Consider the following 27,777-nt stretch of genomic DNA (forward strand, 5'->3'; position numbering starts at 1 on the left):
AAGAGACAATATGCAAGATTGCTAGTTTTGATGATGGATGATGGACAAAGAAATTCAGGGTCCTGCCTGTTGTCTAACCTCTGTATCATCTGTCTTTATCTGTTTCATGATTTCTTCAATTGTCTTCATGTGTCCTGTCTAGCTGAAACGGACTGCTGTTTTGTTGTCTCTCTTTTTATGTGTTTTGTCTGTATTTGTGTGTGAAACTCAGATGTGTCTCAGTGCACATTGCAGAGTTTTCAACACGTTTCTTTTGGCTATGACCCATAACACAAGTTAAAACTGAAAAAATAAAATAAAATAAAATAAACCAACCAATAAAATATAACTGAAAAATAAGACTAGATTTTCAAAATTATTAACACACAAATTAACACTAAAATTGGTTATTTGGATTTTTACAAAAAAAAATGTAAATAGAATTTATGGTAAACAAGAAGTTTGTGACGTGAACATTTACTGCTCCTTCGACTGTATCTCATAGTAATAAAAACTAAAATACTGAGGCAGGACACAAGACCCAGCTAAACTGTAGTTTCTTTAATCTTTGCGTGGCAATCACTTACAACCTCAACCTAAAATGAACTATGTTGTTCTTCCTCTTTTTCTATTTACTTTCCTTGCTTTGTCATTTTCAGAAACCTTTGGTAAGTGTCTTGTAAAGCCTAGCAAGCCCACCCACTGTCCTTGAAGCAGATGTCATATTTAAATTACTTTCTAAAACGCATGCATCCCCTGCTCTCCCCTCACCCTCGTCCTCCTTTGCCACTTCTTCCCTATGTTGTCTTTCTATTTCTCCTTAACTTTTACTTTTGTTCACCCACACTCCTTCTTATACCAGCTTTATCTTTTCCCAACCACACACACACACACACTTGAACGTACTGCAGAAAGGAAAATCAAGGACAAGCAACAGAGCAACATGAGTTGGGGATGCGGAGGTTAGGAATCACGGTCTACCTTTAAGCAGCCCAATTGTTATTTATGTGGGGAAAACATGCTGAGCAAGTCTTTTAAGACAACGTACTTCTTCACGTTAATGCTAATATGTATAGCAAGACATAGGAACTGCCCCGTTCAACCATCTTTTCTACAATATTTTAGCAACTTTACTGGACTGTTTGGGGTCTTAAGTGCCTTGTGCAAGGTTACCTTGGAAGTAGCTGTCTATATTATCCAGATTCTACACTGCTGATGCCCCCTGTCACGTCTATTTCTCTCTCTCTGCTGTGTTGCAAGACAGCAGGCTTTGAGGAAATAATTGGACTCTGTTTGAATCCAAGACAATTATTCCTGTGCAGTCATAGCCTACAGTATTGTTTGTCTTCTTGGTAAGATATATAGAATGCACTTTGCTCCAGCAATACACATGAGTGGCTGTTTTTTATACTCAGATGTAAATGGTTGAATCTCAGTTTTCACAATAACAGCTTCACTGTCCAAAAATACCCTTGGAAAGTGCAGCAAGTACTGATACGGGCTGAAAGAATGTTTGGTTCTTTCCAGGTGAAGGCCACTGCAGGATCACTGTATGGCTGAGCCCTGCAATCCCAAACTTGGGTTGGGTCGACCCCCTGGTCCTGACCAAATATTTTCTCAGGGGAGCATTTTCTTTTCTAGCCAAACTGGCCCACGTCCCCACTGGCTTGGAAATCTTCATCCAAGGCTCTATTGCCCATGCTTGAGGGCAAGGGCTCAAATGGTAGTTACATCTGACCACATTCTGTACTCCTCCTGACTTTTTGAACTACTTGCAAAAATATACCCAGCCACTTTAGGCTGGATATATTTTACTTACAGTACAAACTATACTGTATGTGTTTATAGGAGGGCAGAAAGGGAAATTACTTTCCCTTGTTTCAATACCAAGGATCTCGTAAGGTAATGTTAGCTTTGGGGCTTGCCTTTTTTCTGTGGCCCTTTTGCTGGAAAGCTCATCAGCAGCCAGGCAGGATTTATGCTGATGAGAAAAAGGCCTGCATGCTCAAGCCCCCTAGGCTGCCATCTTTTCAGTACTCAGTACTTCGAGTACAAGTTTTTTTTGTCAATTATAAATGGTAAAAGTTATTGTGGCACTCCTTGAATGCATATGTTATGAGATTCTTCTGTTGATCAGATTGCGGTTGAAGATTTTTGGGGCTGATTGTTGGCTCTTTTGCTTCAGGAACACTCTCAAGCCTTAGGGGGTAACTCTGAGACTGAGGGGTCCTTTTCTGGGAAGAGATGGGGAGGAGAAAGGGGAACATGAGAAGTAGGTTGGCAAACATGAGTTTAAAAACATACTCAGCCTCCAAATAAATCTCCCACCTTTCTCATGTAACCTTCACTCCGTGGGAAGTTGAAATGTGCATACTGATCTCAATCGTTTCCACCTTAAACAAAAGACAACATCTTATTAACAATTGTAATTATATATATTGGCAGATAGCGCATGCAGCTCTATTCAGCTATCTGACTAGCCGGCTGACTGGTTCCTTATGTGCCAGACCATGCTGTGCTGGTGGGGCAGTGATATTTGCGTCAGGGTTCCCTGAGGTGCTCCTCTAGAGGTGTGGAGGGAGCCTGACATTTCTCTCTAAGTCCCTGTGGCTGCAGACCCCAGGCCCTCGCTGCCTTGTCAGCCAGAACAGATTAACCAGAGGCAAGGGAGACATTGAGAGGATTGGGAGGAGTGCATATTCATGATTAAAGTCCTTTTTATTATAAAGGTTTGAAATCATGACCTGACCTTGGATGGCTCCCTTACACATACAGATTTACCGTATGCACATCCTAATCATGAGTACTAATCATGAGTTGAGTTGCAAAAGTGCAAGAAAATGCTCCCATTTGTTTGCATCAAAGCTGCTCAGCAGGGAGTGCCTAGAACCTCTGCAGATGTGGTAGCAAGAGCCAGGTTTTCCCTGAGACCTGCTGCGACACCACCAGGATCCCAGACGGGTGTCTGTGGTGATGAGAAGGTCAGCCAGACGCCCTCTGGAGGGTGGTCAGACATTGACATTCGTCCAATCACGCAACCCCATCCGCCTCACACGCAGATGGGCAACATCTCTGGCCAGATTGCCTCTGGCCAAACTACATCCTTCAATAATATTTTAATATATTCAGAGGGTTGGTTAACAAAACAGATGGGGTGTTCTGTGGAGCAAATAATGCTGCATTTGATAATGCGAAGAGGTCAGCGGTCTGTTGAGGTATATTTAGGTCATTGTCACCGTAAGCTGATCAACCCCTGGCTGACCAAAGCTTAGAAGGGGAGATTATGCCCATTAGGTTGCATTCCCGTAATACAGGTGGATTTGCCATTGTAATTGAATAGAGTCTGGCCACTCCAGACCCAGTCTGCCTGGTCAGGTCTTTGGCTAAGTTTTATATTTATCTCTACTTAATGCTGCTTTATTATTCAAACATTCATAAAAAGTTTTTTTTTTTGTGAAACCACTGTTTTTGACTTGCACAACCTCTACATACTACATATCCGTATTCCTTCTTATTACTATTCTCTCTTTTCTTTTCCTCTTTTGTCACAGTCTTTTATGAGGTCCACATGTGATGGCTTCCCCTTATACAAACCTGCTTTATTAACCTTAACCTTATCCTAACCTTAACCTTACTTTGACCTTAACCTCACCTAACCTTTAACTAGTAACCCCCTAACCCCTGACTAAAATTTCATCACAGCTAAAGCAAAATAAACCAACAGCTTCTGCAGCCTCTAATTAAATTCTAACTCTATAACAAAATAACCTTCCCAGACCCCTATTGTCCTTTGTCTTGTGATTACCTATGATTATGTGGTTTCCAAAATCATTACAGAAATGATTAAAATGTCCTTGTTGTTTTGCCTGGTTTTTCAATGACTCTAAACTATCACTGTGGCAACTATATGCATACAGTGCACTGTTTATGGATACTAAAAGCTGGGTTTATAGAATACGAACACCTCGCAAGTAAGAAAGAATACATGAATGGGTGTTCATCTCTTTAAAATGTTTCTTTAAAATAATCTGATCTGACGCTAAGTTATTTGCTACTTACATTTGTAACAATAAATTAGATTTTTAATTACAGTATGGTTAATGGGAGCAAATGCACAATTTTAGAGTATGAACACAGTATAACAACATAACTGTGCTTTAGTGTAAATCTTACTTAAGATCTCTATAATAGGCTACAGTTATTGACATATATTTTTTTTACATAAGCACAGTGCAAAACAATGAATAGCAACTCTAAAGAAAGGAAATTAATTTACCAAGGTACATTGCAAACCAGGCAGAACTTCAAACTCAGTGATTGCCTCCTACCTGCTGGTATCACAAAGGACTCCTCTGTATGCAGAGCTACAGCAACAATCTGACCAGAAGGTATTAAAAAATTCCATCCACACTACGTAACCACCCACACCACTTAATGTACTGTATGGAAATTGCTGGCACCACTTTACATCTTAAACTCCAGGCTCACTTGATTTTAACTGACTGGGAGAGATATTGTTGAGGAGAGCGACCAGTCGATTGGTTGTCAGTTGTACCGGACCATTGTGGAGATGAGGGAGCTGCGCTAAAAGGCAAAGCTTTCCACTTACCAGTTTACCAGATCTACTTTCCAATCCTCACCTATGATCATGAGGTTTTGGTAGTGACCGAATGAGATTGCGAATATAAGTGGCTAAAAAGAGTTTCCTCCGTAGGGTTGCAGGGCTCACCCTTAGGGATAAGATAAGGCAGTAAAGTCAAGCCGCTGCTCCTTCACATTAAAAGGAGCAAGTTGAGGTGGTTCAGGCGTCTGATGAGGATGCCTCCTGGATGCCTTCCTTTCAGAGGTTTTCTGGGCACATTCAACTGGTAAGAGACCCCAGGGTAGACCCAGAACACATTGGATAGATTATATATGTCATCTGGCTTGGCTTGTAGTGTTAGGCTCAATGGGCAGTGTGCACCCTTGACCCTCAGCTCTGTGCCTGCAGGCCATCTATGCTAAGTGGGGCATCTCCCCTGGGTTGGCGCTGCCCTGCTGGCATTCTCAAGGGATTGCCAAGGGCATGTTGTTGCTATGAGTCATCCTTAGATTTAGAGAGGGACACTAAGAGAAACGCAAGAGGGAAGAATTGTGGGATAGACTGAGACACACAAAAAAGGAGAAGAGAGAGAGGAATGGATGAACAGATAAAGTAAGAAAACAAAATGGAGTTGGGTGAAATGGTTAGAGAACATTGAATGGGAACAAAGCTAACCACACCCATTGCATTTGACATCACAGCAACAACTTGGGCTACATTTAAAAGCCCACCAGCCACTGACTGGATAAGCTCAATATTTTACTGTGCCTAATGGGACATTTGGCTTGCAGTCAGGCATGTAACACAATACAGACTCACAATAAACAAAGAATGGAGAAACATACAACTCTCAGTGAAATAAAACAATGGAAAGAGCCAGGAGATTGAATGACCAGGGAGCAGGAATGATTCTTGAGGTGAAGAGTCTATCTGTCACAGTTAAGCAGGTTTACGACTTGTAGGATAAATAAGAACTTCAATCTGTTTGATTTAACTTGCGATTGCCTGAAGGTACAGCCTGAAATTCTTGTGCAGTGGGAACTCCATTCTTCCCTCAGCAACTTTGCTCCATACTAATGTAGATACCTGGTATAGAATAGTGCCACACCTAACTTGTTTTACTGACCTCTTTATTCAAGTTCGGTTGGCTTGGAAAAGGCTATTGCCACTGGAGTGATCCATGTCAACTTAAGATCAAACCTCTCTTGCGCCGCCTCATCAATCCTGAGTTGCAGCCATTTTAAAACGGCTCTGGCGATGAAGCATTGTGTATCCTTAATATTTATAAGGCAAGGAGAGGGAAAAAGATGAAATGATAAGGCAATGGAGCGTGTCATATAAAGCTCTCCATTCCTTTGTGATACCAGCAATGAGAGGTATTGTTTGTTTTTTTTTTTCTATGAAAAAACTTCCATCTCTGAAAGCCCTGTAAAAGATACCTAATGGTTTGATAATCTAGTTCCAGCCACCTTCCAACCCAAATAACTCCTCTAACTATTACTAACATTAACATTGAACTAAACTGATGTTGTGTCTTCGTTTTTGTGTCTCCTCCAGAGGGTACCCCAATTCGAGGTAAGATGTTTAACCAATACAATGAAAAAGAAAAAAAAAAGATTTAAACTGCCGCTAAACTAGACATAACCGCTCCTAACTCCACCCAAATGACTTAATAGGGGGGATATCAAGTGGGTTTTTCTTCTTTAAAATGATAAACTTTTATACATCCACTAACATGAATGTGTCATCTGTGTTTGGGTTCTGTGTGCTCTGTACACACAGTTCGTGAACGTGATCATATGTGTTTGTCACTCCCATGCCCTATGTCATCATTGATGTGCAATTCTTCCTTCTATGTGGGTGTTCTGTCTTTGTGCCGTCCCACTATCTCCTCAACATCATCAGTTGTTTTGCTAGCTGGTTATGATACAGTATTTGCAAGGTTGCTAGCACAGGGGAAGGATGGTGAGGGTTATTGCGAGGCAGTTTGTTTGCTTTATGCCTCTGACATTTAAATTGTTTGGACATTGGATTGGAGGGTGGGGGATTGGTGATGGGAAGTTGGGGGATGGGCAATGGTGACCTTATTTGTTGATAGGTCCAGGCAAGCAACCCCCTTTCTTCCTTTCTCCTTCTCTGGTTTTATATCTTCCTCATCCTCCTGTTCACCACTAGAGCAAGTGTGCGTGTGTACATCAATGCATCTCCCTTACTCTCAAGTTACTCAGTATGTAGAGGAAAGGGGGAAAAAAAGTACCGGTACATTTGATTTGATTCCCTCCCTCCTTGTAACTTGTAAAGGTAAAACTAGGAGGCTGTTGCTGGGTGCAATGGCTGGCTTTTTTAAGAATGGTAACATGTAACCCCTTTTACCATACCAAAACCATCTCTTATAATGTCAGATGATGAACAGGAGGATATCAAGGTGGGAAGGGAATGACACAGAGGTAAAGCAGTATGACTCCAATGAATTATGCAATAGCTATGTCAAATAATTTCTCTCTCCCCTCATTTTTTTTTTTTCATTTTCCCGGACACGTTAACCTGTAATTATCCACCAGGCTTTGTTGCTGAAGCGTTTTTTTCCCAGTTGATTCAGTGTGTTTGCTGTAAAATGCTTTTGTTTCACAGGCTGAGCAGGTAAGTGAATATCTCAGTTTCCCGTGTATGTCCCTGTATTCATGGGGATGGGATGAATGGTTTTGTTTCATGTTTACAGTTTGGTACAGCAAAGGGGATGATTCATTTGACAATAGCCCCTAAAGTAAGATAAAGGTCCTCCATCCTCAACCATTTCATACAAGCCACTCATGACATGAATCTCTAAACAGTAACATGTTGTAAAATATATTCATAAACAGGTTTTAGACTAAATTCAGACCCTTTAATCCTTTAAAGCCCTCACTCATGACCAACATAGCCAAACCCAGCCCTCCCTGCTCTGCTTTGTTTGAATAAGGTCTCATAAATCATATTGCAGTGAACAAAAGCAAGCATGACTTATGATCTCTGCATTTGCATAATGAGATAAGCGGCCTGAAAGAGGCAAATTCTCCCCACCACGTTACTGCATGCCGACACTGATTCACTGTCAGGAGTGTATGGCGCTTACGTAGAGAGAAAATGAATTGGAGTCATTGGATCTGGAGAGAGACGTAAATGTAATTGAGATCAAGGTGTCTAAGAAGGACACAAATGGTTTGTTTGCATAGGTCCATGTCCACACTAATACAGACTTTCACATACTTCAAGTGGACTCTTCCACTCCAGAAAATAGAGCTTTTCCAAAACATGTCTTCAGGTGTGACATCGCTTGTCCTACTCTTGAGTCATTTTAAATCACTCCATGTCAGGTCAAGTTTTATGTATACAGCCCAATATCACAAATTTTCCTCGCAGGGTTTACATAGCATACGACCCTTGATTCAGATTAGAAAGAAAGAGAGAGAAGAGGAGAAGCTGAATCTCCTGGAGGAAGATATCTGAAATGAGGCACTGTCAACAGGGGAAGAGAGTTAGATTAAAAGTAATATTATCAAAACGAATATTATTACATTACTTATTACTCCCTGCCAACAGTAATTCTTTATTTTCTGTTATACCTCCCAAAATTTGTCCTTTTCCCCAAAATTCAGACTTATTTGCCTCTTTGTGAATTTCTGGGTCGCTAAGGCTTCAAACTAGCACTTTTTGCTGCAGCCAATGAATCCAGAAAGTTACAGGCTAAATGAAAAGCACACCTGGCTCAAACTGATAATGAGACACAATCTTTTAAACAATGTCTGTTATTTAGAGACATAGTCTATCAAATTCTTCCTTACCCAGGGGTCTTTTTTTGGTTGTGTGCATTACCCTAAGGATCTGTCTGAAAGACAGATAATCCACCAGCCACAAGCTTTATTACTTCTTTGTCGCTAGTAGCCTGCTGTGCACAATTAAAATCCAGTCCTGTTTGTTGAAATCAAAGCAAAGTAAATATTTCCAGCCGCTATAAGCATTTCCATCTTCCAAGCTAGCTTCCTGCTTTGTGACATGCACAATAATGAATCCATGGATGTGATTGTATTGTTGGATATCAAATCATAGGGGGGTGACTAGTAGTAACTGTAATATTATTACAACTAGTAACTGTAATATTATTACTGATATTGTAGTGGTAATTAATTACACTACTCTTACTGTGGAAAGTAATACGCAACTGCCCAACACTTGTCACAGGAAGCAGCGTCAGAGCTTCACGTAAGAGCCCATTCCTAAAATGTAAAATCTGCTTTAGTTTTGCTTTCATGCAAAGCCACCCGGGTGCTGGCCTAGAGGAAAGCAATAGGTAAAGGTAGCTGGACTCCCTACCTGCTTCATTACTGATTTCATGGGAGCGTTACAGGCCACCAGATGGGCGCTGACAACAATGGCATCACACGTGGGGCCCCATGCTGGTGCGATCACAGTATAATGACCTTGGGGTGGTGGCAGAGCGTGCCCAAGTGACAGCCAGTATACAGACAGAAGGAAAGGGAGACTGAGAGAAAAGGTAATTTCCATACTTGGCTTCTGTGTATCCAGACTGGCTGTCTTCTCTATTGTGTGATTGTTAAAACTGCAGGTTCACAACTGAAATACATAACTTTCCGCACATTGTCATACAAAAATCACCTGCTGTAGCAAAACTTAAAATTACACCAGCCAGTAAAGTGGGATACAACTTGGCTTGTAATGTTTATACATAATGCGTGGAAAAACAGACATAGTGTGAAACTTGCTAATTCCAGTTTGGTGGGTTATTAACTTTAATTGCATTTTCAATCAGGACAGATTTGGCCTGACATTTCTCAATAGCAGAGTCCATCTCTAGACATTCAATTGTTTTTTTAGTTTTAAAACGGTTAGCCTAAATATTTTTAGTAATGTATGAACAGAAATATTTTTTGTAACTATTTGTCCTTTATCATTAAGTGTGCTTAAGGTATTGTATTCTTCCACTCTTCTGTGTATTTCACTGAGTTTAAATAATGTCCTACAAAGGTTATTATTTTGAATGTGTATCCACATCCGCTAAGGTGCGAATTTGGTGTTTTAATTGCACTGTAGTAGCTTTAGTGAGCAGTGCTGGGATGTGAGGATAGAGAGGGAACAACAGAAGAGGAGATGAGAAATGATGGACTAATGAGAGACATGAGCTGAAAACGAGAGATAAAATGATGAAAAGAACAGTGTGCCACCGACAGGCGCGAGTGGGCTGTAAAGGAGCAAGAGGGAGGGAAAGAAAGAGTGAGACTTGGCCAGCTATTTTGTTGATCGCCTAAACAAATCAATCAAGGCCCGCTGGAGCACACTAATTGAATTACACAAATGGGACTGGGGGGGGTACACATGGCAAAGCTGCTACAAAGCAGCGACAGGGGTGGGCAGACCACGGTTTCAGGCACTTTCTGAAATTAATCATCCATACTCGCCCCTTCTTGCTTTTCTTTTATCCTCTCATCTGTCCTTCTGTTTTTCTTTGCTTGTCTGTCTCTTCAACTCTTCCTCTCACCCCTCTCTTGATAGTTTTGTTCTTTCTCTCTCTCTGTCTTTGAGTTGCACACTGCACCTCTCACAAATGAGTGTCTCTATCCAACCCTTTCTGTATGTCTTTTTTTCATATCTGTTTCTTGGTTTTTAGAGTAGAGTAAAACTAAATCAAGCTCTATATATGGGTTTGTCAGTATGGTATTTTACTAAACATTTGATATTTTCTGATATTCCCTGCTAGTCTACAGCTACAGAAAGGCCATTGAAAACCTAGAAGGAACAGTTTTAGTTTAAATGACACATCAAGACACATCTAAATCCTCTCAATATTTTGGCAAGAATATGGTAACATTTTAATATAGGCTACACTACTGGCAAAAAGTATACACTCTAAACAGCTTCGGTACACAAATGTCTGTTCCAAAATCTGAATTAGCCTTCAAAAACATGTATTTGTTGAACTCTGCCAAGGCAATCATCTTTGTTATCACACCTTGGCACCTCAACGCTCCTCATCAGATCAGCCTGCGGCATGCAGCACTGTTAACCAGGGCAGCTGTCACGGCTGGGACAAATGTCCCAGACCCACTGCCCATTACAGACTTCTTTAGCCAATGAATGAAGGCAGTGAACATGCAAGACATCCAAGAGTGGGTAGCAGTGGAGATTGGAGGTTGTGAGTTTTGGTGGGAAGGAAGGGTCACTTTGAGATGGAGACTAATTGGTCCACATGGAGGTGAAAGCATAATAATCAGGGACTTTATTTGCCTGAATTGTAGCCTTCTTCTTTTGGATCTTGATGGTGCAGCATGCATCATGGAACAAGACAGAAAGAAAAAAATAAATGGCACCAATCTTTTCTCATCTGACCCAGAAAAACATGAATTATTGCTCAGCAGGGCGGTACTTCCTGGGGTTTTCGGATGGTTGGTGTGGCATGTAAGTGGATTGAGGGACCATCCTGGACATTATCAGATCTTAGGTTTAGTTCCCACAACAGCTCACATAATGTTCTTCAACATTCATGTGTCCTTTTAAGGTGTCCTTGAACAGGATTAAGTAGCAAGTAAAATAGCACCTGCTCAGTAATAACAGGTGACTCTTGCAGTTTAAGTTAAATACTTTACTTTAAATGTAATGTAATAAGATGTAATAGTAATCTTTATACGATTAAGAAAATTTAATATTTTACGTGAAAATATTCATATTGACACACTCCAACTGTGAATATTAACTAGCCATGCTTGTTGTTCCTCGTGCCATCTCTTGGCAAGCAGATTTGTCAATAGTTTTTCATGTTTCCTAATGAAATCAAGCAAAACAAACTGGTAGTTTCTGCAATTGTTGTGTTTGTGATAAGACTTCATAGCTGGAGACAGGGAAGATTAGAGCATTAGGCCCCATGTAGGACTCACTTCATAAGCACAGTGCGGCCATTTTGTGAGCGGCACCATAAAGTGCTGATTGTCGCTAGGCAAGTCTTTATCAGTAAACGCCCATTGTCTGAACAGACTGGGTGCAAGATTTTTATTGTGCTTGTGAAAGATAATTTTCAGCATTTATTTCATTCCTTGTGTTTCTTCTTTTCCTGATTTAAAAAAAAAAGCACAAAACGCCAGTGGCCACTCACACTCTGGTAAGCCACAGGCTGGCAGTGTAGACAGAGCACAATTATGCAAAACACAGAGAGAACAGTCATTTTTTTTAAAAAGACAAAAGGAAATGGTAGGAAAGAGACACATGCTGGTGACAAGGGTTTTCAAAGGGTGAAGTTTGTTTTGTTAGCACACATGCACGTACTTGCTGCTGCTGGAGATAGGGCATCCAAAAGGGTTAATTTGGATTTCTACTACCCTTAGAGCGTTGTTGTCTTTAAATGCTAATATCATCCAATTTTAAAACTGACTGCTTGTTCACCAAAAAAGAAAGAAACTTTAATTTATTGTATGGTTACAGAGATCTTTAGTAACATCAATGGGATGGATTCATTTAAATTACCAGCTGGGACTAGAAGACAAGGCTGGGACTAGTAGAAAACATATGATATAGGAGAGTGTAAATGACAAAATGGACAGAAGAGCACCTCACACAGTGTGGCACAACACATGTAACACCAGCAGGATATTGCATCTCCACAGTGTGTGAATCTGACGGAGAGAGTAGCATAAAGCATCTCAAAATAGAATGAAGTTGTGATTTCTCTCTCTCTCTTTCTCCCCAGCTCTTTCACTAGGTTTCATTCAACAAACATTTGTTCACACAGATCTAATTTAAAAAAAGTTTTTGTTGTTTTGCGTTAATCCATAACAATTATCAATAAGTAAGAATAATGTCTGTTCTCCTAAAAGGGGGAAAATGTATTATTCTCTCTTCTTCAATTTTGAGACAGAATGATAAGTTTAAGACAGAAAGTAAGAAATGAGATATATGAATACGAATAGACCTCCATTCCTGCTTCTTTCTCTCTTTGTTCCTCTACATTTGTTGTCTCTTACTTCTTTTGTCTCTCCCTCCTATCTCTCCTTCTCACTTCTCGTCCCTGCCTTTTTCTTTCTCGCTTTTTTCTTACCTCACTTGTTTCGCCCTCTCTGTGTGTTCTGCCAGCGAAAAGGAGTCTTTATGTGTTCTTCACAGCTCCACTAAATAATAGCTAGAATATGTAATGAAGCCAGTAGGGGTTTGGAAACAATAGACCACCTAGCAAGGAACCTCCAACAAAGATGGCGAGGAACAGATGAAACTCCCTCTGTCCCTTCAAAGACTCCTTTTTTGCTCTCCTTGTTACTCTCTCTCTTTCGCCAGAAGGTACAATTCACAGCAGCCAATGTTGGTTTTAATTGGCTCTCAATTAATTTTGTTTGGCTCATTATCTGTCACCCACCCACATGTTGATGCTTGTGTTTTGTTGACCTTCAGATGACATTTGTAAAATATTATTTTCAGATGAAGACATTTGTATTTGTTGGGAGAATTTGGACCTTTGGACCTTCAGCAGTTGGCACACATGGAATGAAAACATGAAATATAGAACATTTCGTCTGATTTAACTGTTTTGTAACAGTCAACTGAAAAGGTGCTTTGTCCCAACGTCAGCCCTTCAGCATTATTATTTATGAAGCATTGAAAAACCTGCATCAACTTCAGCCTTCCAAAGATTTTATAATTCAGCACAGGGACCAAGGCTGAGGAGCCGCTGGCAGGGCTTTCTGGAACTGTCCACCTGGAGTTGAACTTCACACAGTTCTCACTTCGCAGTCTCCGTGGTGTTGAGGCACTAGGCTTCTGAGCACATTCCAACCCACCTGCCACCGGGCTGGCATTTGCTGTACCAAGCGCACATCAAACACATCCAAATCAGATCCCTGCATAAACGCAGAGCGAAGACTCCACCACCTGCACTCTGCAGGTAGACGTTTTCATTTGGTTCATGAGCTATGTGCCAGGAACAGTTCCCTCTAGGGGATGAGGATGATCTGAGCTGTAGAGGGAAATGAAGAGATGGAAAAAATAGAGTATAGATCGTTGTAGCTTCAGGTCTGTTTTCGTTTTTTTAAGAGTAGATATCTTTGTACTGACTCTGAGGTGTAAAATACTCTTAGAGTATTAGGCCGTGGCCACGGTGGAAGCGTGACTAATCTTTATAATTAAGCACGATCGATGGTCTCATTTGTGGCACAGCTGAAAAGCGTTATTAGACCAATGTTCCAGAATAGTAGCTTTGTACAACATTGTGTTTCCTCTGCTTGCTGATGTGATGGAGTAGGTTATGGTATATTACAAAGCATCCCGGGCAGCGGCTGGCGTATTGATGCTTCCTGGCTAAACGCTAACGAGTGATTGTGCCGTGTTTGTCAGGGAGGCCTGGGCTGCAATCTGTCTGCTGAGCCAGCCAGAAGCCCTAATGATATCATCAGGAAGTGCCGTCAACAGCGCTCTAACGAGGAATGATCTGACGCTCGTTGTTTCAACTCCCTCCTTCATCCCTGACGCCCCTTCTCCAGTGTTGTTGCCAGGCATTTAGGTTGACTTTATTTGCACATGCAAAAGATAAAATTTAAAACGAGATAAGAAATACAGTCTGAAATAAATATGGCCTAAGGGGTTCATATATATCTCATACCCTTACACCCTAAAATATGACAATGTGGGGGAAAAGAATGAAGATAGAAAGGAGAGATACACATGAGTTTAGCACAAAATAGAGGGAATACATCACTTGGTAATACAATCATATACAACAAATAACAAATAGAAGAGAATGCAAATGATTTAAAAACAACCCAGTCACAATGGTAGCCAGTATGTCAGTTAATGCAGAGATATTTTCAATTTCTTTCTCACTATTTATTAAGATATAATGTAATAACTAGATGTGTCTTTATTCTGGGAAGTATTATCACGGCAGAAGTGGTGAGCTGCTGCATTATGCAACATGCCAGTGTTCATTTGGACATTAACTATATGTCTATTTTTCCATGACCCCTCTCCCCCCAACCACACACACTAATGCTCCCTTGGTGAGTGCTATGCAAAGGACAATTCTCTTATCTCACTGAGTTTACAGGGCCATTTCAGCACAGTTCTCCATTACCTTTCATCACAATTACATCATTACTGTGTCCTTATCAGTTTTTTTTAAGAGATCTCATGTCTTAATTGCATACACCAACATAGCAACCAACAAATTTAGTGTTACTGATTCAGTCTACAATTTTATTTATTTAATTCCTCCTTTTTTTTAATCTGTGGATGGCTGAGGCTGGAGAGGAACCCAGTTTGTCATGCATTAGTATTGCAGAGAGAAACAGTTCTTGACAAAATGGTCCTGAGAAATCCAAGATACCCTCCATTAAGAAGATTGTCTGACACCTTCATGTGTTGTCACTGACAGATCAACTAATCATTTCCTCCCTGCTTTCTTTCTCTCTCTCTCTCTCTTTTCTCTCACTTCCCCCTCCCTTCTTGTCTTTGTTGGATGTTGTCATTTCCCAGGTGCCTTGCAGATCGAGAACAGTGAGGAGACCGACCAGGGGAAGTACGAGTGCGTGGCGTCTAATGTGGAAGGCGTGCGCTACTCGTCCCCTGCTAACCTTTATGTGCGAGGTAGGGAGCAACCCGGCCCCAGAGCCAGGCCAAAAAATAAAAACATTCAACCATTCTAACTGAAATGTCTGCACAGTGCTGCTGAGCTTTAAGTGGCATTACTGTTGAGCTTAACAAATGATAATTGCTTCCATTCTAGCCCAGCTGTATTTGCACAAAATGTATTTTGCAAAATAGTATTACCCGAGTAATATAAATCTTAAAGCATTGATAGTATTGCCTGCCCACAAATGTAATTTCATATGCACTGAAACTTCCAAATGTAAAACTATAATTGACCAACTAATGTTCTTCTCTGTTATGATGTTATGCTCCATTTTGTCTTTGAATGCCCTCCCCTACTCACTCGGAAGGAAATGTGTAGCACAACAAGCCGTATGTCTTTACTTTATCAGTTGTAAGACGCCTTTTACCTCTTATTGTGTGCCCGACAAAATGTTTCCCCTTCCGTCAAAGTAATGGAACCCAAAAAGAGTCGGGAAGGACTTCTTTTTGATTAGTTTTTTTCAGGTACAGGAGCACAACGGTAAGTCTTGATTTTGATTGAGTGGCAGGGTATTAATGCCCACCAATCAAAATCTCAACCCCTTCGCCTTTTACAGATTTGGAGGTAAAAAAGCGATTTCCTTGTGGTGAATTAATAGAAGAGGACTGTTAACACAGTCAGCTGCTCTGTATTACATAAAAAATGCTCTATCGCATAGGTTATAAATAGTACACTTCCTCTACTTTTTCTTCATGGTGTTCCAGAGCACAAATCTATAGTATTCCCCTGCTTCTGCTTTGGGGTATTATCTTTTAAAAAGCATTTTACAGTCAGTAGTAATTTTGGCTGGCATGTTCCAGCAAAGAAAACAAACAGTCACAGAGAACACTGAGTTTCATAGGAAACAGGCAATGAAGACAAAAGCCTACCCTCTACCACTAATGCTAAATGACAATGAATCCCTGTTGAGGGAGCTTTGATAAATTGAAGCAGATGCATTTTCGAAATGTATTATTTATATTGTGCATATTAAATAAAGATGCTTCGGTATCTACTCAGTTTGTTCCCTCTGCTGTGTACCAAATAACTTTGTTCCCAATAAATAATTCACTACTCTGACATTATAAAATGGGTCAGGGAGCTGCTTTTTCATTATTATTGCTATTATCATACCCTGTGAAGTAGCAGCGTAGGGAAGAAAAATTCAACCGTGAGGAGTAGAAGGTAAAAAATGGTTCATCAAGGTTAGTGTCTCTTCTTGCCAGCATTCATCCTGGAGGCTCATGGTGTCTCCGCTGTGATGCAGTGGCACTTAATGGCAAGTAGCTAAGCACCTTGTTCATGTACAGCATGGTAGAAATTAAAAGGTTAATGGAAAATTACAGTCAAGAGCTCCACAGGAATAATTAAATAATAATAATGGGAACATTTTGTTGACACAGCACAGGACTGTTTAGTAGTTCCTTTGGTCAAAAACACGCAGCTATACCCTGATATCATTTCCAACAATTCATGCAATCTCCATGAACACTGGCTCCATCAGCATGCTTTTATAAGACTACACAAGGGTCATAATTACTCAGGTACTTTCACACTATGTAACACACTTGTTATGCCTTGATGGTGTCAACCTTTGTCTGTTTTCAGTTAACTTTTGTCAATCAATTCTGATACTTGATGTTGACTATGTTTTGTTCACAAAGCGAAATGCACTCGAGATTAGCAGCTGTGGTAGGGATCAATTTTCATTAAAAAACAAAACAAAATAACAATCCTAAATTTTATCTGGGGCGTAGCTGGGCAAATTAAGACTACTACCCAAAGAGAAACCATAATGACAGTGCTAGTGATTGGCTTCTAACAATATTTACTGTAACTGTCTTGAACTGCAGCTGCTAATTTCAGCCCAAACTGTGTCTTTTTTTCTTTTCTATCTCTCATTAGTTTTTCTTTATTTTCTCTTTCTCTGGTTTCCTTCTCTAACAAAAGCAAATACAACCACTACAGGAGCCTCTCCTTGTGGCTATAAGGAGCTTGTGAAATTTTGAATTATGAGTATGGTACGCTTGATTTGACTCCAGTGGCGCCTCACTATTTTTTTTCTTACCAAGCGACAGTGTGGCCACTGGGGTGAATCTGATTGTTTTGGTTCAAAGTGTATTTAAGTGGGGGCGGCAAGCAAGTGTACTTTCAAGACGGGTGTCACTGATAGCAGGGACAAGGGAAAGAGGAAACAAAGATTAAAGAAAAGGGAAATGTAGCTGCAGCTAAACACCTTGAGGTGGCTTTTTTTACTCTCTCTGTGTTTCCCCTATTTTTCTCTTCTCCTCATGTCATTGTGTTCTGCATCAACCCCTTTACATCCCTCAGAGCTTCGAGAAGGTTGGTGTGTTTTTTCTTTTTTACTTTTTTTAACCCACATTTGAAAAAAAAAAATTCAACATGTTGAAAAATTTTAGCTGTATTTGCCTATTACAGAGCTCGATTAATTACAAATTTGAAGAAATACTAATCAGTTAATCCAAACTGCTAAATGATTATGAAAGAAATGTTTCTTTATTTCCAAGGAAGAAATGATGAAAGCAAACCCGATTAGCTCGGGTCTTGTTAATTTACTTTTATGTTTGCATTGTGGGGCCTTTTCTCGTTTTGCATCCTTTGGTACTGCTTCTGCACTTAAAGGCTTTCTTGCACGTGTTGTCATGGAAACCCAGCACGTGTAAATAACAGGACTTGTTGCATGATGGGAGAATGTAACTGCGCTTGCATGCCTGTCCAGAATCCCTTTGGCCGTGTTGATCTTTTTCTTTCTGCATTCCCTGTGTGTTGTTCAATTGTTTACTTCTCTTTGGTTTCTCTACAAGTGATTACCCTGATACAACCCTTTTTTGGCTTTCCTTTATTATTTTTTTTATTTCTTGTGTTGTGATTATGGTGTTGTGTTTGTGTGTTTTCATTTTTTTTCAGTTCTTTTCCTGAACTTACTTTTCCGTTGAAAATGTTTGTCTTTTTGTGGTTCATTTGTTTGTGAGATTTGTGTTTCTTTTTCAAAATGATGCTGCTCTGCTTCTTGATTCTCGGAGTGCAAATGCAAATGCCGAATGAAATAATAAGTGTGTATACAGCCAGTGTTTCTGTCATCTTGTTTATAGCGACCCATTACTGAAAAAATTAGACCTGATTGGGCTTGATTGGGTTCCATGGTGATTTCAGGCAGCCATTAAGGGATGCCATTTACAGTGTCGTGTGGATCAATAACAATATAATGACTTCGACATCACATTTTCTGTTGCTTAGCGGGTGCTCAAAGATACTTTTATTTTCAAATGCGGATAGCTAGATGTGATTGGTTTTGTTGAGTGACTGCTGTTTGTGTTCCCTCGCAGTCATGACACTCAATCAAATTATAATTTATTATTCAAAAGCCCTCCATCCCTTGTACACAAACACACACTCACGGAATAGAATTGATTTTCATGTTGATGTGACTAAAGTAATGAAGATTCTCAAACTGGACTACACCAAGACACACAGTAATTTATTTTTTTGAAGCATCCAGCTGTCGTCCTACAGCAATAATGAGGAAAAAGTGCTAAATGAATTGGAGATCAATGCAAGCAGTGTCTACTGATTTATATTGCAATAGGCTTTGTACCAACTTCCCGTCATCTCTTAAGATGTTCCAGATACAGCATCAGCACCAGGATTTTCAAGACATATCCAACTGAATCAGATCTATATTGAATCTCACCTGTCACCTGGTGGTGCAGTGAGCTTGCACAAGATACATATTTTTGGAAAGGAACCACAATTTTTGGCTAGGGCTATTACATTCGGCACAAAGGGTCTGTGTAGATCAGTCATATCATGTATCCAGTTTAGAAGAGATAACACACTTCAGTCCATATCAGTCTCCTCTGAAAGTGGAAGTATTTGTATTTGAAGTGTCCTGATCTCAGGGAGATTAGACTGATCTCTGTAATGTATCTGGAAGTCATATGGAAAATGACTACTGCTCCAACAGTAAACAAATTTACATGCTTTGGTAACCTTTATTCATCCATAGGAGTACATATGTTTTTCTCAACAAGACCCTGTACCAAATTTTACTCTGGAATCTTTTAAATTATTCTGCTGTTGGCAACTTTGGAGCATGAACATATAAGGGTACAATGACAATTGCTATTTATCTGCCAAGTGTGTATGTGCTAGCCAGCAAGAAAATTTGAATTGGTTGTTTTTTCTTGACATTTGTGAATAACTGTTGAGCCTTTTTGCTTGTCAAGAGTTTATATGAGCCACACTAAGCCCCAAAATATTAGTAAGACAAACCCTCTCAAAAATATTCAATGTCAGCCAGTGTCTCCTTTGAGAAAATGCTGATATATATATTTTTTTATATATTTTTGGTCCCAGTCTACCACATCCATGCCATACCTTTCCATTGCACCAGCCACGTTGTTTTATCTTAAGGCACATAATTAGATAAATATATATAATCATCCCTTCTGATCTAGCAGTTATCCCAAACACAAGGTTTGTGAGGTGAGGGTTTCAATTCCAACACCTCTTTGCACCAATTGGCAATGAAAAGACTTACTATCAGCAATTGTAACAGTTGAATCTGTGAAAGCCACCTGTCAATAATTTGACATTGCTGTCATCCACGTAATAGTATCCACAAAGAATGGCACAGTCCCACTGTAAGAAACGGAGAATAATGAAAACCTGACGTCTCCATTTGGTCTTTAAATCTTATTATAAATCCTGAGAATAACACTGATGCAGAAAGACTGCGCTGTGATGTACGCATGTGCACGTTTGCCCTCCTACAATGGTATCTGCCTGATTTTGAATGTGCTTGCATGTCCTGCTATGCATTTGTGTGTAACGTTGGGAAAGAAAGCTAGATTACACCTTATGTTCTCACTGGCCAAAGCAAAATCCTGCCATCTCTATTAGATGTTTGTCTCAAGGAGTCCTGAAGTTAATAGCCACCCTTCAAAAACATGCATTGCATTTATTTTTCATACAAAACCAAATTTTTACTTCATATTCAAATGCAAATATATGAATACTGTCCCTTTCTTAATCCAACTAATAATATTTACTGAGGGGCTCACCACAGTGAGGGGACTTACTTGCAGTATCATTTGGCTGCTTGTCATCTACCTGTAAGTCAATAGGAAGAAGTAACACACTCTGAAATCCCCTCAATCCACTGCTTTCTATTATTAGATACCCCTGCCATGATTCCTGTCAGTTTCCTTTAGGTAATAATTTCCATTTTGATGAGCCACCGATAGTGACTGTTTAGCATTGGCGCAGCCAAGGTATGTTAATACAGGCCGACCCCTGCGGCTTATATGTAAATGCTGTAGGCCTCACCCAGCAACTGTGACTAAAGGATCTCCATACTGCGCCTGTGTCCTCAGGCAGCAAGAGGGTGTAATCTCAGCTTCAAGGTGACACTAAAGGCTGCACATTATTTTGGCTTCCCCCTTCATTTTGGGGCAGCAAAAACTGCCTCACCAAAATGGCCGATAATGTCCACCTTCTGACCTCTGTTTTTTGGCACAAATCCCTCCACAACACCGCCCACTATTAGAGTTAGTGCAGTACTCTGGCGTTCTCTCTCGACTGCTTTTCACCTCGTCCACTGTAAGGCTTCTTGTCTTTCTCTCCACATTGGGGCTTGAAACAAGATTATATGTTGTTAGTAGTCCAAATAAAAGGCATATGTTTGTTTTATTTTCTCTCAATTCCAAATGGGCCGGCTGGGCTTCTGGTCTCTGTGAATGAGGAGCCTGTCCATGCAATTGGGATTCTTGATTTTCTTTGTTTCACTGGCACTGCATTTTAAAAGTAGTTTAGCACATGTGCCACACACAGCTTTTGAGAGTTTACTGAGCCATTGGCATGTCAGCGTTACATAGTCCATTTGAACATTCAGTCATTTCTTACAGGCCTGTGTCTAGCTAATGATATTGCAGGGACTCATTTACATGTGATACTGACATTTAGACACACAGTTAATGTTGTCCCAATGGGCCTACTGGGTTTAAAGATTTATTTTCTCTCCCAAGATATAGTGTAAAATGCTGCAGTATCAACTGACCTTGAGCTCTTGATCTTCTGTCGTAACCAAAGAAATGTATTTATGTCAGACAAACTGTGCATGCTGTTGACAGGTAGATGCTCCCTCAGCTTTCCATCATACGTGTTTTCCAGATTGTAGTTTGATTACCTGTCCTTCATTCTAGAGTGCTCCAGTCCCATGGAGCCTTTAAGCAAGTTTTGTGTATTGTCTCAGTGATTTGTGTATTTCAAATTTCACTGAGCAGCCATAGCCAAACGTTACCAGCATTTGGCAGGTGGCTGGTGTTAGTTCCCACATTTTCCTGACAGTGTAGGTACTCAAAGGTGAACAGAGACATCTTCCTGTGGGGAAACCTCATTCACTCAGCCACTGCAGCTCCCGGTCCATTGGCTGACCTTAGCCCCAGGGAGAGAAGTGCACCATCAGACACACTTTGATTGGACATTTCCCCTAAAAACAGACCCTGTTTAGTTCAGTTTTCAACATGCTTTTGGATTGGAGGCAAAATTCAACCAGAGACAAATCATAGCTGAAAAACATCTAATAGTATTGATGCATACCTCTTTGTTGAACACAGCTGCACTCTGGTACTGTCTATGCTGTTCGGACTTAGTTCTTTTTGTGGATTTGTTCAGTTCTGATTTGTTTTCTTTTATTTGATTGTGTGTGTGTCTGGAACAATGCTATATTTGGGAATGAACGGCATGCTTGGATGGGCTTGGGTGACATTTTTGGATTGTATTGGTTCCCTGGTGTCTGCCCAAGTGGATGGGGGCGCACCTGTATATGTCACTCATGCCATAGCCACACCCATGCATGTCCGTGTGAGGAATGGGCTGCCCTTTCACCTTTGTTGTTTCGTTAGGCATTTTTTGACAAATTAGAATGCAGATATATATATTTTCTCTCCCTAAATGATGGGCTTTTTTGCCGTTTTTCATCAAACATGTTTTTTAGAATATCTCTCCTTTAGACTTCCTAATTATCCAATTATACATGATTAGACAAAGCATGATATCTTAACCAAAAGGTTATGCGCCCCATTGTTTAATTTATTTTTTTTTACATTCAGGTTAGTTTTTACAGGCAGAACAGGTTTTGATTCTTTGATATGTTTTACAACTGATTTTTTAAAGAGTTGTTTGATTCTAATGATTACTTCAAATGTAATCTATGAAGATTTGGCTTCATAGATTCACAGAATACTCTTTGAATCTGCTATTGTTCATTTTTTCTTGGTACATTTTATGCCAAATCAGTTTGTGATTTTGGAGTACCACAAAAGAGCATTTCCTCAAAGGTCAGTGATGAACTTTTTGCTTTCGAGGTCAGGTCGTGTTTCGTCCAAGGTAGTAACGTAATTGACATTGACAGTAAATTACAGGACGGAGAGGATGCATGTAGAGTAGCACAGAAGAGGATAAATCAAAAGCCCAACTGTGGCTGCCGAAGGTCTCCATCCACGTTTGATTCAGCCTCTAACTACAGTTGACTATTAATGTTTTTTTAAAATTTTTACACATAAAGCAGAATGCTGTGTTTTTTATTACTAAATATGACATGGCTGTTAAAAGCCAGTAACAGTAGATTTGTCTTTACCATTTGGATGTTGCACATAGTGGTAGCTTGCTTTTATTTATTAGCATACTTGGCCTCTACAGACTACACATGAACATACTCTTTGTTTATTTTAGTGATTACTTTGGTCCTCAGGTCAGTAAATGTCAGTTCTTAGTTAAAAATTCCCTCGTGTTTGTAAGTGATATTTGTGCCCTTAATTTGTTGGATAAAGTCAAACTGTCCCATGCAACGATCATATGAATCCCATTTGGATCGACACGGTGTATTTTGGAATGCTACCTATCTTTGATGCCCCGCCTCACCCCACCCCCCGCCCCCCGAATCTCCCCCTCCATCCCACCCAACACACACATCACATACACCCACCCCAAGACTTCCCAAGTTACATTTGCATTAAGGTGCAATGTTTAAGGAGGGGAGGTGTAGTTTGTTCTTGATTTTAAGCCCCAGTGTGTGAGACCTCCAAACCCACTTTGAGCCATGGTCTTTATTTATTTTGTTTTGATTTAGAATCACAGTCTCCTTATTCTATCCCCCACTTATGCCCTCCTCCTCCTCCTTCCCTTTCTCCGACAACCCAACCCCCCCTCTCCTACCCCTTTGCGTACTGTACAGTATGTCTGCGTGCCCATCCGTCACTGTCTGTCTGCCCGTCTCCCTCTGTCTGTCTTCTTGTCTGCTGTCTTGCTGCTTGAGTCTGTTTTGTTCTGCCTCGTGTCTTGTCTCTCGTCCCTGTCTTTCCTGTCTTGTCTATCTGTCTGTCTCTAAGTCAGCTCTTCCATTTAGTTCATCATTTTTTACTTCAACATCTGCAATACTTTGCTTCTCTCTCTTTGACCTTCTTTGCATCCCAACAAACATTTTGACCTTAAATAGATGTAGATACTTTGGTTTGCATCTGAAAATATGTTGAAAATATAGTGATACATGAAAGTTATAGAACTCTGTAGTAGCCCATAGCTGTTGCCTGTATATTTTTGGTGAAACTTTTTGTTCAGTCTTAATGTTCACTTTTTAATGTACCACAAGAGGGTTTTCCATCACTCTGATTATGTATGAAGGAAGTTCAACCAAATAGCAATATAGGCAATTCTCCAACTCAGCTTGTAGGCAGCCAAAACAAATACTAATGTGCTTACTTTCATTTTATAAGAAAGGAAAACCATGCATTATATAACATTTTGTGCTTATTTAGTGTTGAGCTAGGCCACCTCTTGCATGACATTACTTGTCAAGTGCTTGCTGGGATGCCTCTCATGAACACAGTGTTTTTGCTAACTCATACTCTTTCACTCTCTAACTCTTGCATACTGTACACACGCACACTCATGCCTATACCAAAGCAAAATATAATTATATACATCTATGTATATACACATACACACATGCAAGTACACAGTACCTTTCGCGCCCTTCCTCTGCACCTCAGACTCATTATCAACCTCCTTCCACTCAACTCCTATCCATGAGTTTTGAGCTCCTCCCTGTCTCCCTCTCTTAGCTGTCATTCTGCCCCTATTCATCTACCCCTATCTTTCACTTTCTCTCTATCTCTTGTTCTCGTTCTCTGGATTTCTACTCCCTGTTGATCCAGTTCTGTTTCTTGACTCCAACACTCTGTGATAGTAGACTCTCTAGCTACAACTACTGTATGTATTTCTAGGCACACACCTTGTTCCTCAATACTTATTTTGTGTTAACTGGGACTGCGATGTGACAATGTGCCACCATCACATTTTGTCACATTTGCTGGAGAAAAACAAAGTTTACACTGCATTGAAGCGGGTTACCCCCCCTTCACCCTCCTCCAAACCTTCCCCTCTCTTTTTCTTCCTCTGTCACTCTGCTCCTCTGTTCCCTTTCTTTCTATCCTCTCCTCAAATGCTTTATCCTCTATCTTGTATTTCTATCTTTCCTCTCCAATCGTCTTTTGTCTGGGCATGCTAGCGACCCTTCAGTTATATTCCTCTATGCATTTTATCTCAATTTTTATATCTGATTTTGTTATCATTTACTCCTTAATTTACTTCGGTCTATTTATGCATGCTGTCTGTGAAACTGATAGCTGCATCTATCAATGGAACCGTGTCAGATCTTAATAAGGCTTTGTCCAGTGGATCTACCCTAAACCACAAAAATCTGATTAAAGTTTCTCATCTTTAAGATATCTAGGCAGAAGAGACAGGTGTTAAGTGCAAACCTACGCTAGATTGTGTTTAGAGACCTTGTAGAGATGGTCAATAGCCCAGTAACCCTACACTTCCTGTACTGTGGGAGAAGCCTGTAATGGCCTACTTCCTGTTTGGCATGAGTGCCTGAGAGGACAGGAAGTTCCAGGTTGCCATGTTGGCCTTATGTGATAGCATTATCACATGGCCTTTACTACACACCTTCATACTTGGTGATCAGGTTATGTCGTAGTCGTATATATGTCAGCAGCTCAGTTCCAAAGATGAGAAACTCGTAATAGATTTTTGTGTCTTTAATTGTGCTGTGATGGGTCAAATATTGGTCAATGGAACCTTGTTGCTATGAATCGTTGCTTTATTGTTAATCTACATTGTTGTTGAAGCAGTTCTGTTAGTTTAGTTCCTTCTCATTATTTGTATATTTTTATGTTTTGAAAAGTCTACTTCTTTTATATTGTGTTTCAGTTCACATTTAACATGTTGAACATTTTGTGTAAATTATTCCTTGAGAAGGGTCCATTTTCATCTGCCTCTCTTGTTACCTCTCTTTTTCTCTTTTTTTGACTCCCTTGCCCTCTTTTGTCATCCTCTCCCCTTCCTCATGCCTTCTCCCAGTCCGGCGGGTGCCTCCTCGCTTCTCGATTCCACCAACGAGTCAGGAAATCATGCCCGGTGGCAGTGTGAACATAACATGCGTGGCAGTGGGGTCGCCCATGCCTTACGTCAAGTGGATGCTGAACTCAGAGGATTTGACACCGGAGGATGAGATGCCAGTGGGCAGGAACGTTCTCGAACTGAGTAGTGTTCGTGAGTCAGCCAACTACACCTGCGTGGCCATGAGCAGCCTTGGCATCATTGAAGCTGTGGCGCAGATCACTGTCAAATGTAAGAGATAACTGTGCTTGTGAAGAAGGGTACTTATGAAGAAGATTAACATCAGTTAAGTTGGAAATGTGCAGAAAAATTCAGTTGCAATGTGTATAGCTATAATGTTCTTGGGGCATTGTAAAGAAATTTCCAGGTTTTTTTCCTTTTCTGCTTCTTGTTCTTCAATCAGTCACTATGATGATAAATGACTGCCTCCTCTTTCCTCCCTGTTTTGTCACCATAACAGCTCTCCCCAAGCCCCCAGGTACCCCTGTGGTTACTGAAACCACTGCCACCAGTGTGACCATCACCTGGGACTCAGGCAACCCAGACCCTGTGACTTACTATATCATCCAGTACAGGGCCAAGTCTCCAGACAGCAAATATGAGACAGTGGACGACATCACCACTACACGTTACAGCATTGGTGGCCTCTACCCCAACACAGAGTATGAAATCCGTGTCTCAGCTGTCAACACAATCGGCCAGGGTCCTCCCAGTGAGCCAGTAGAAACCCGGACTGGTGAACAGGCCCCTGCCAGTCCACCACGAAACATCCAGGCCCAGATCATATCTCAAAACACCATGATGGTACGCTGGGAAGAGCCAGAGGAGCCCAATGGACAGATCAAGGGCTACCGTGTTTATTACACTATGGATGACTCCCTGCCAATGAGCGTCTGGCAGATCCATAATGTCCAGGACAGCATCATCACAACTATCCAGAGCCTGGTTCCTCAAGAGACATACACAATCAAAGTCCTAGCATTCACTTCTGTAGGAGATGGACCCTTCTCAGAGCCCATCCATGTCAAAGTACTGCAAGGAGGTAAGGATATAAAAACTGATGTTGTCAACTTGGTTATTGGTGTTAAAGTTTTGAGATATTCCTTTCGTCCACTGCTTTTATTGAATGTCACATTCTTCAATTCTGCATACAGTAGGAACCTATGTAATGTTCAAATATTGTTGAAATCAAGTTAGGTGAGTTTAAAATAAATTATGCAGAAATACGGTTAATGCTACACCTGTTCTAAAGCCTTTCGGTTAAGAAAAAAAACAAGGAAAACTTTGACAACCAATGAAGAACGTCTTCAGCTGTTTTATGCATCAGCAGCACATTTTCTGAAACTTTACACAGACTGTGCCTGCTACCAAAGAGACAAGTTTTCTCCCCTGCTGTGCAAGGTTCACCCACACATCTGCGGACTCTGCAAATGATGACAAAAGTCTGTTTGATCATGGCAGTCCAAAAAAAACAGCCAAATTTGAGAAAGAACCAACATCTAAGAACTCACCAGGATCAGCTTCAGAGCCAAGCGAAATCACTCCATCCATGCTAGGGCAAGGAAGCACGTCCAACTTTAGAGACCCCACAAAATAGAAAGTAGAGCACAACTGGACCCTGATTGTCACTGGTGCACAACCTTTTTTACTTCACAACAATTTTTCTCTCAATTTAATCCCCCCTAATCCTTGGTCATTTTATGCCAAATCTTATTATGCTCAAGATGTCAGTGGGTAATACTATAACATTTTTTTTTCCAATGGTAATACGATGGTACTCCTCTAATGTGTATAACAGTAATGTCCATGTCTTTACTAATTTCTAGTAACATGTCCTATAACAGTGTCCTCTCCCGTGTCCTTCAGTTCCAGGTCAGCCATCCAAATTCCAGGTTGGTGCTGTGTCTGACACCAGCATTGAACTGACCTGGGAGCCTGCCTATGAGAAAGAAGGCATTATAAATTATGAACTTCGCTACATGGACCGCAATCTGGGCACCGAGGCAAGAATTTCAGTGTTTAATTTCGTATCTCAGTTCCCTATTGCACTGAGAATTGGACATCATCTCCTAATGATCCAACATTCGATTTT

The 27,777-nt window shown here is 40.5% G+C and overlaps 1 protein-coding gene across 1 annotated transcript in view; it reads left to right on the forward strand.

Annotated features, from left to right (window-relative positions):
- ptprsa (protein tyrosine phosphatase receptor type Sa) overlaps positions 1 to 27,777 on the forward strand; it is a gene marked incomplete in the record, with an annotated part of 117,012 nt that overhangs the window by 34,444 nt on the left and 54,791 nt on the right. The window contains 4 exon segments of the mRNA XM_035653519.1: positions 15,065 to 15,175; positions 25,647 to 25,916; positions 26,146 to 26,727; positions 27,552 to 27,688. Coding sequence (XP_035509412.1) covers positions 15,065 to 15,175; positions 25,647 to 25,916; positions 26,146 to 26,727; positions 27,552 to 27,688 — 1,100 coding nt within the window.

The sequence above is a fragment of the Morone saxatilis genome, unplaced genomic scaffold, assembly GCF_004916995.1.
Source record: "Morone saxatilis isolate NCDOM2014 unplaced genomic scaffold, NCSU_SB_2.0 Contig12, whole genome shotgun sequence".
Taxonomy (NCBI): Eukaryota; Metazoa; Chordata; class Actinopteri; family Moronidae; genus Morone; species Morone saxatilis.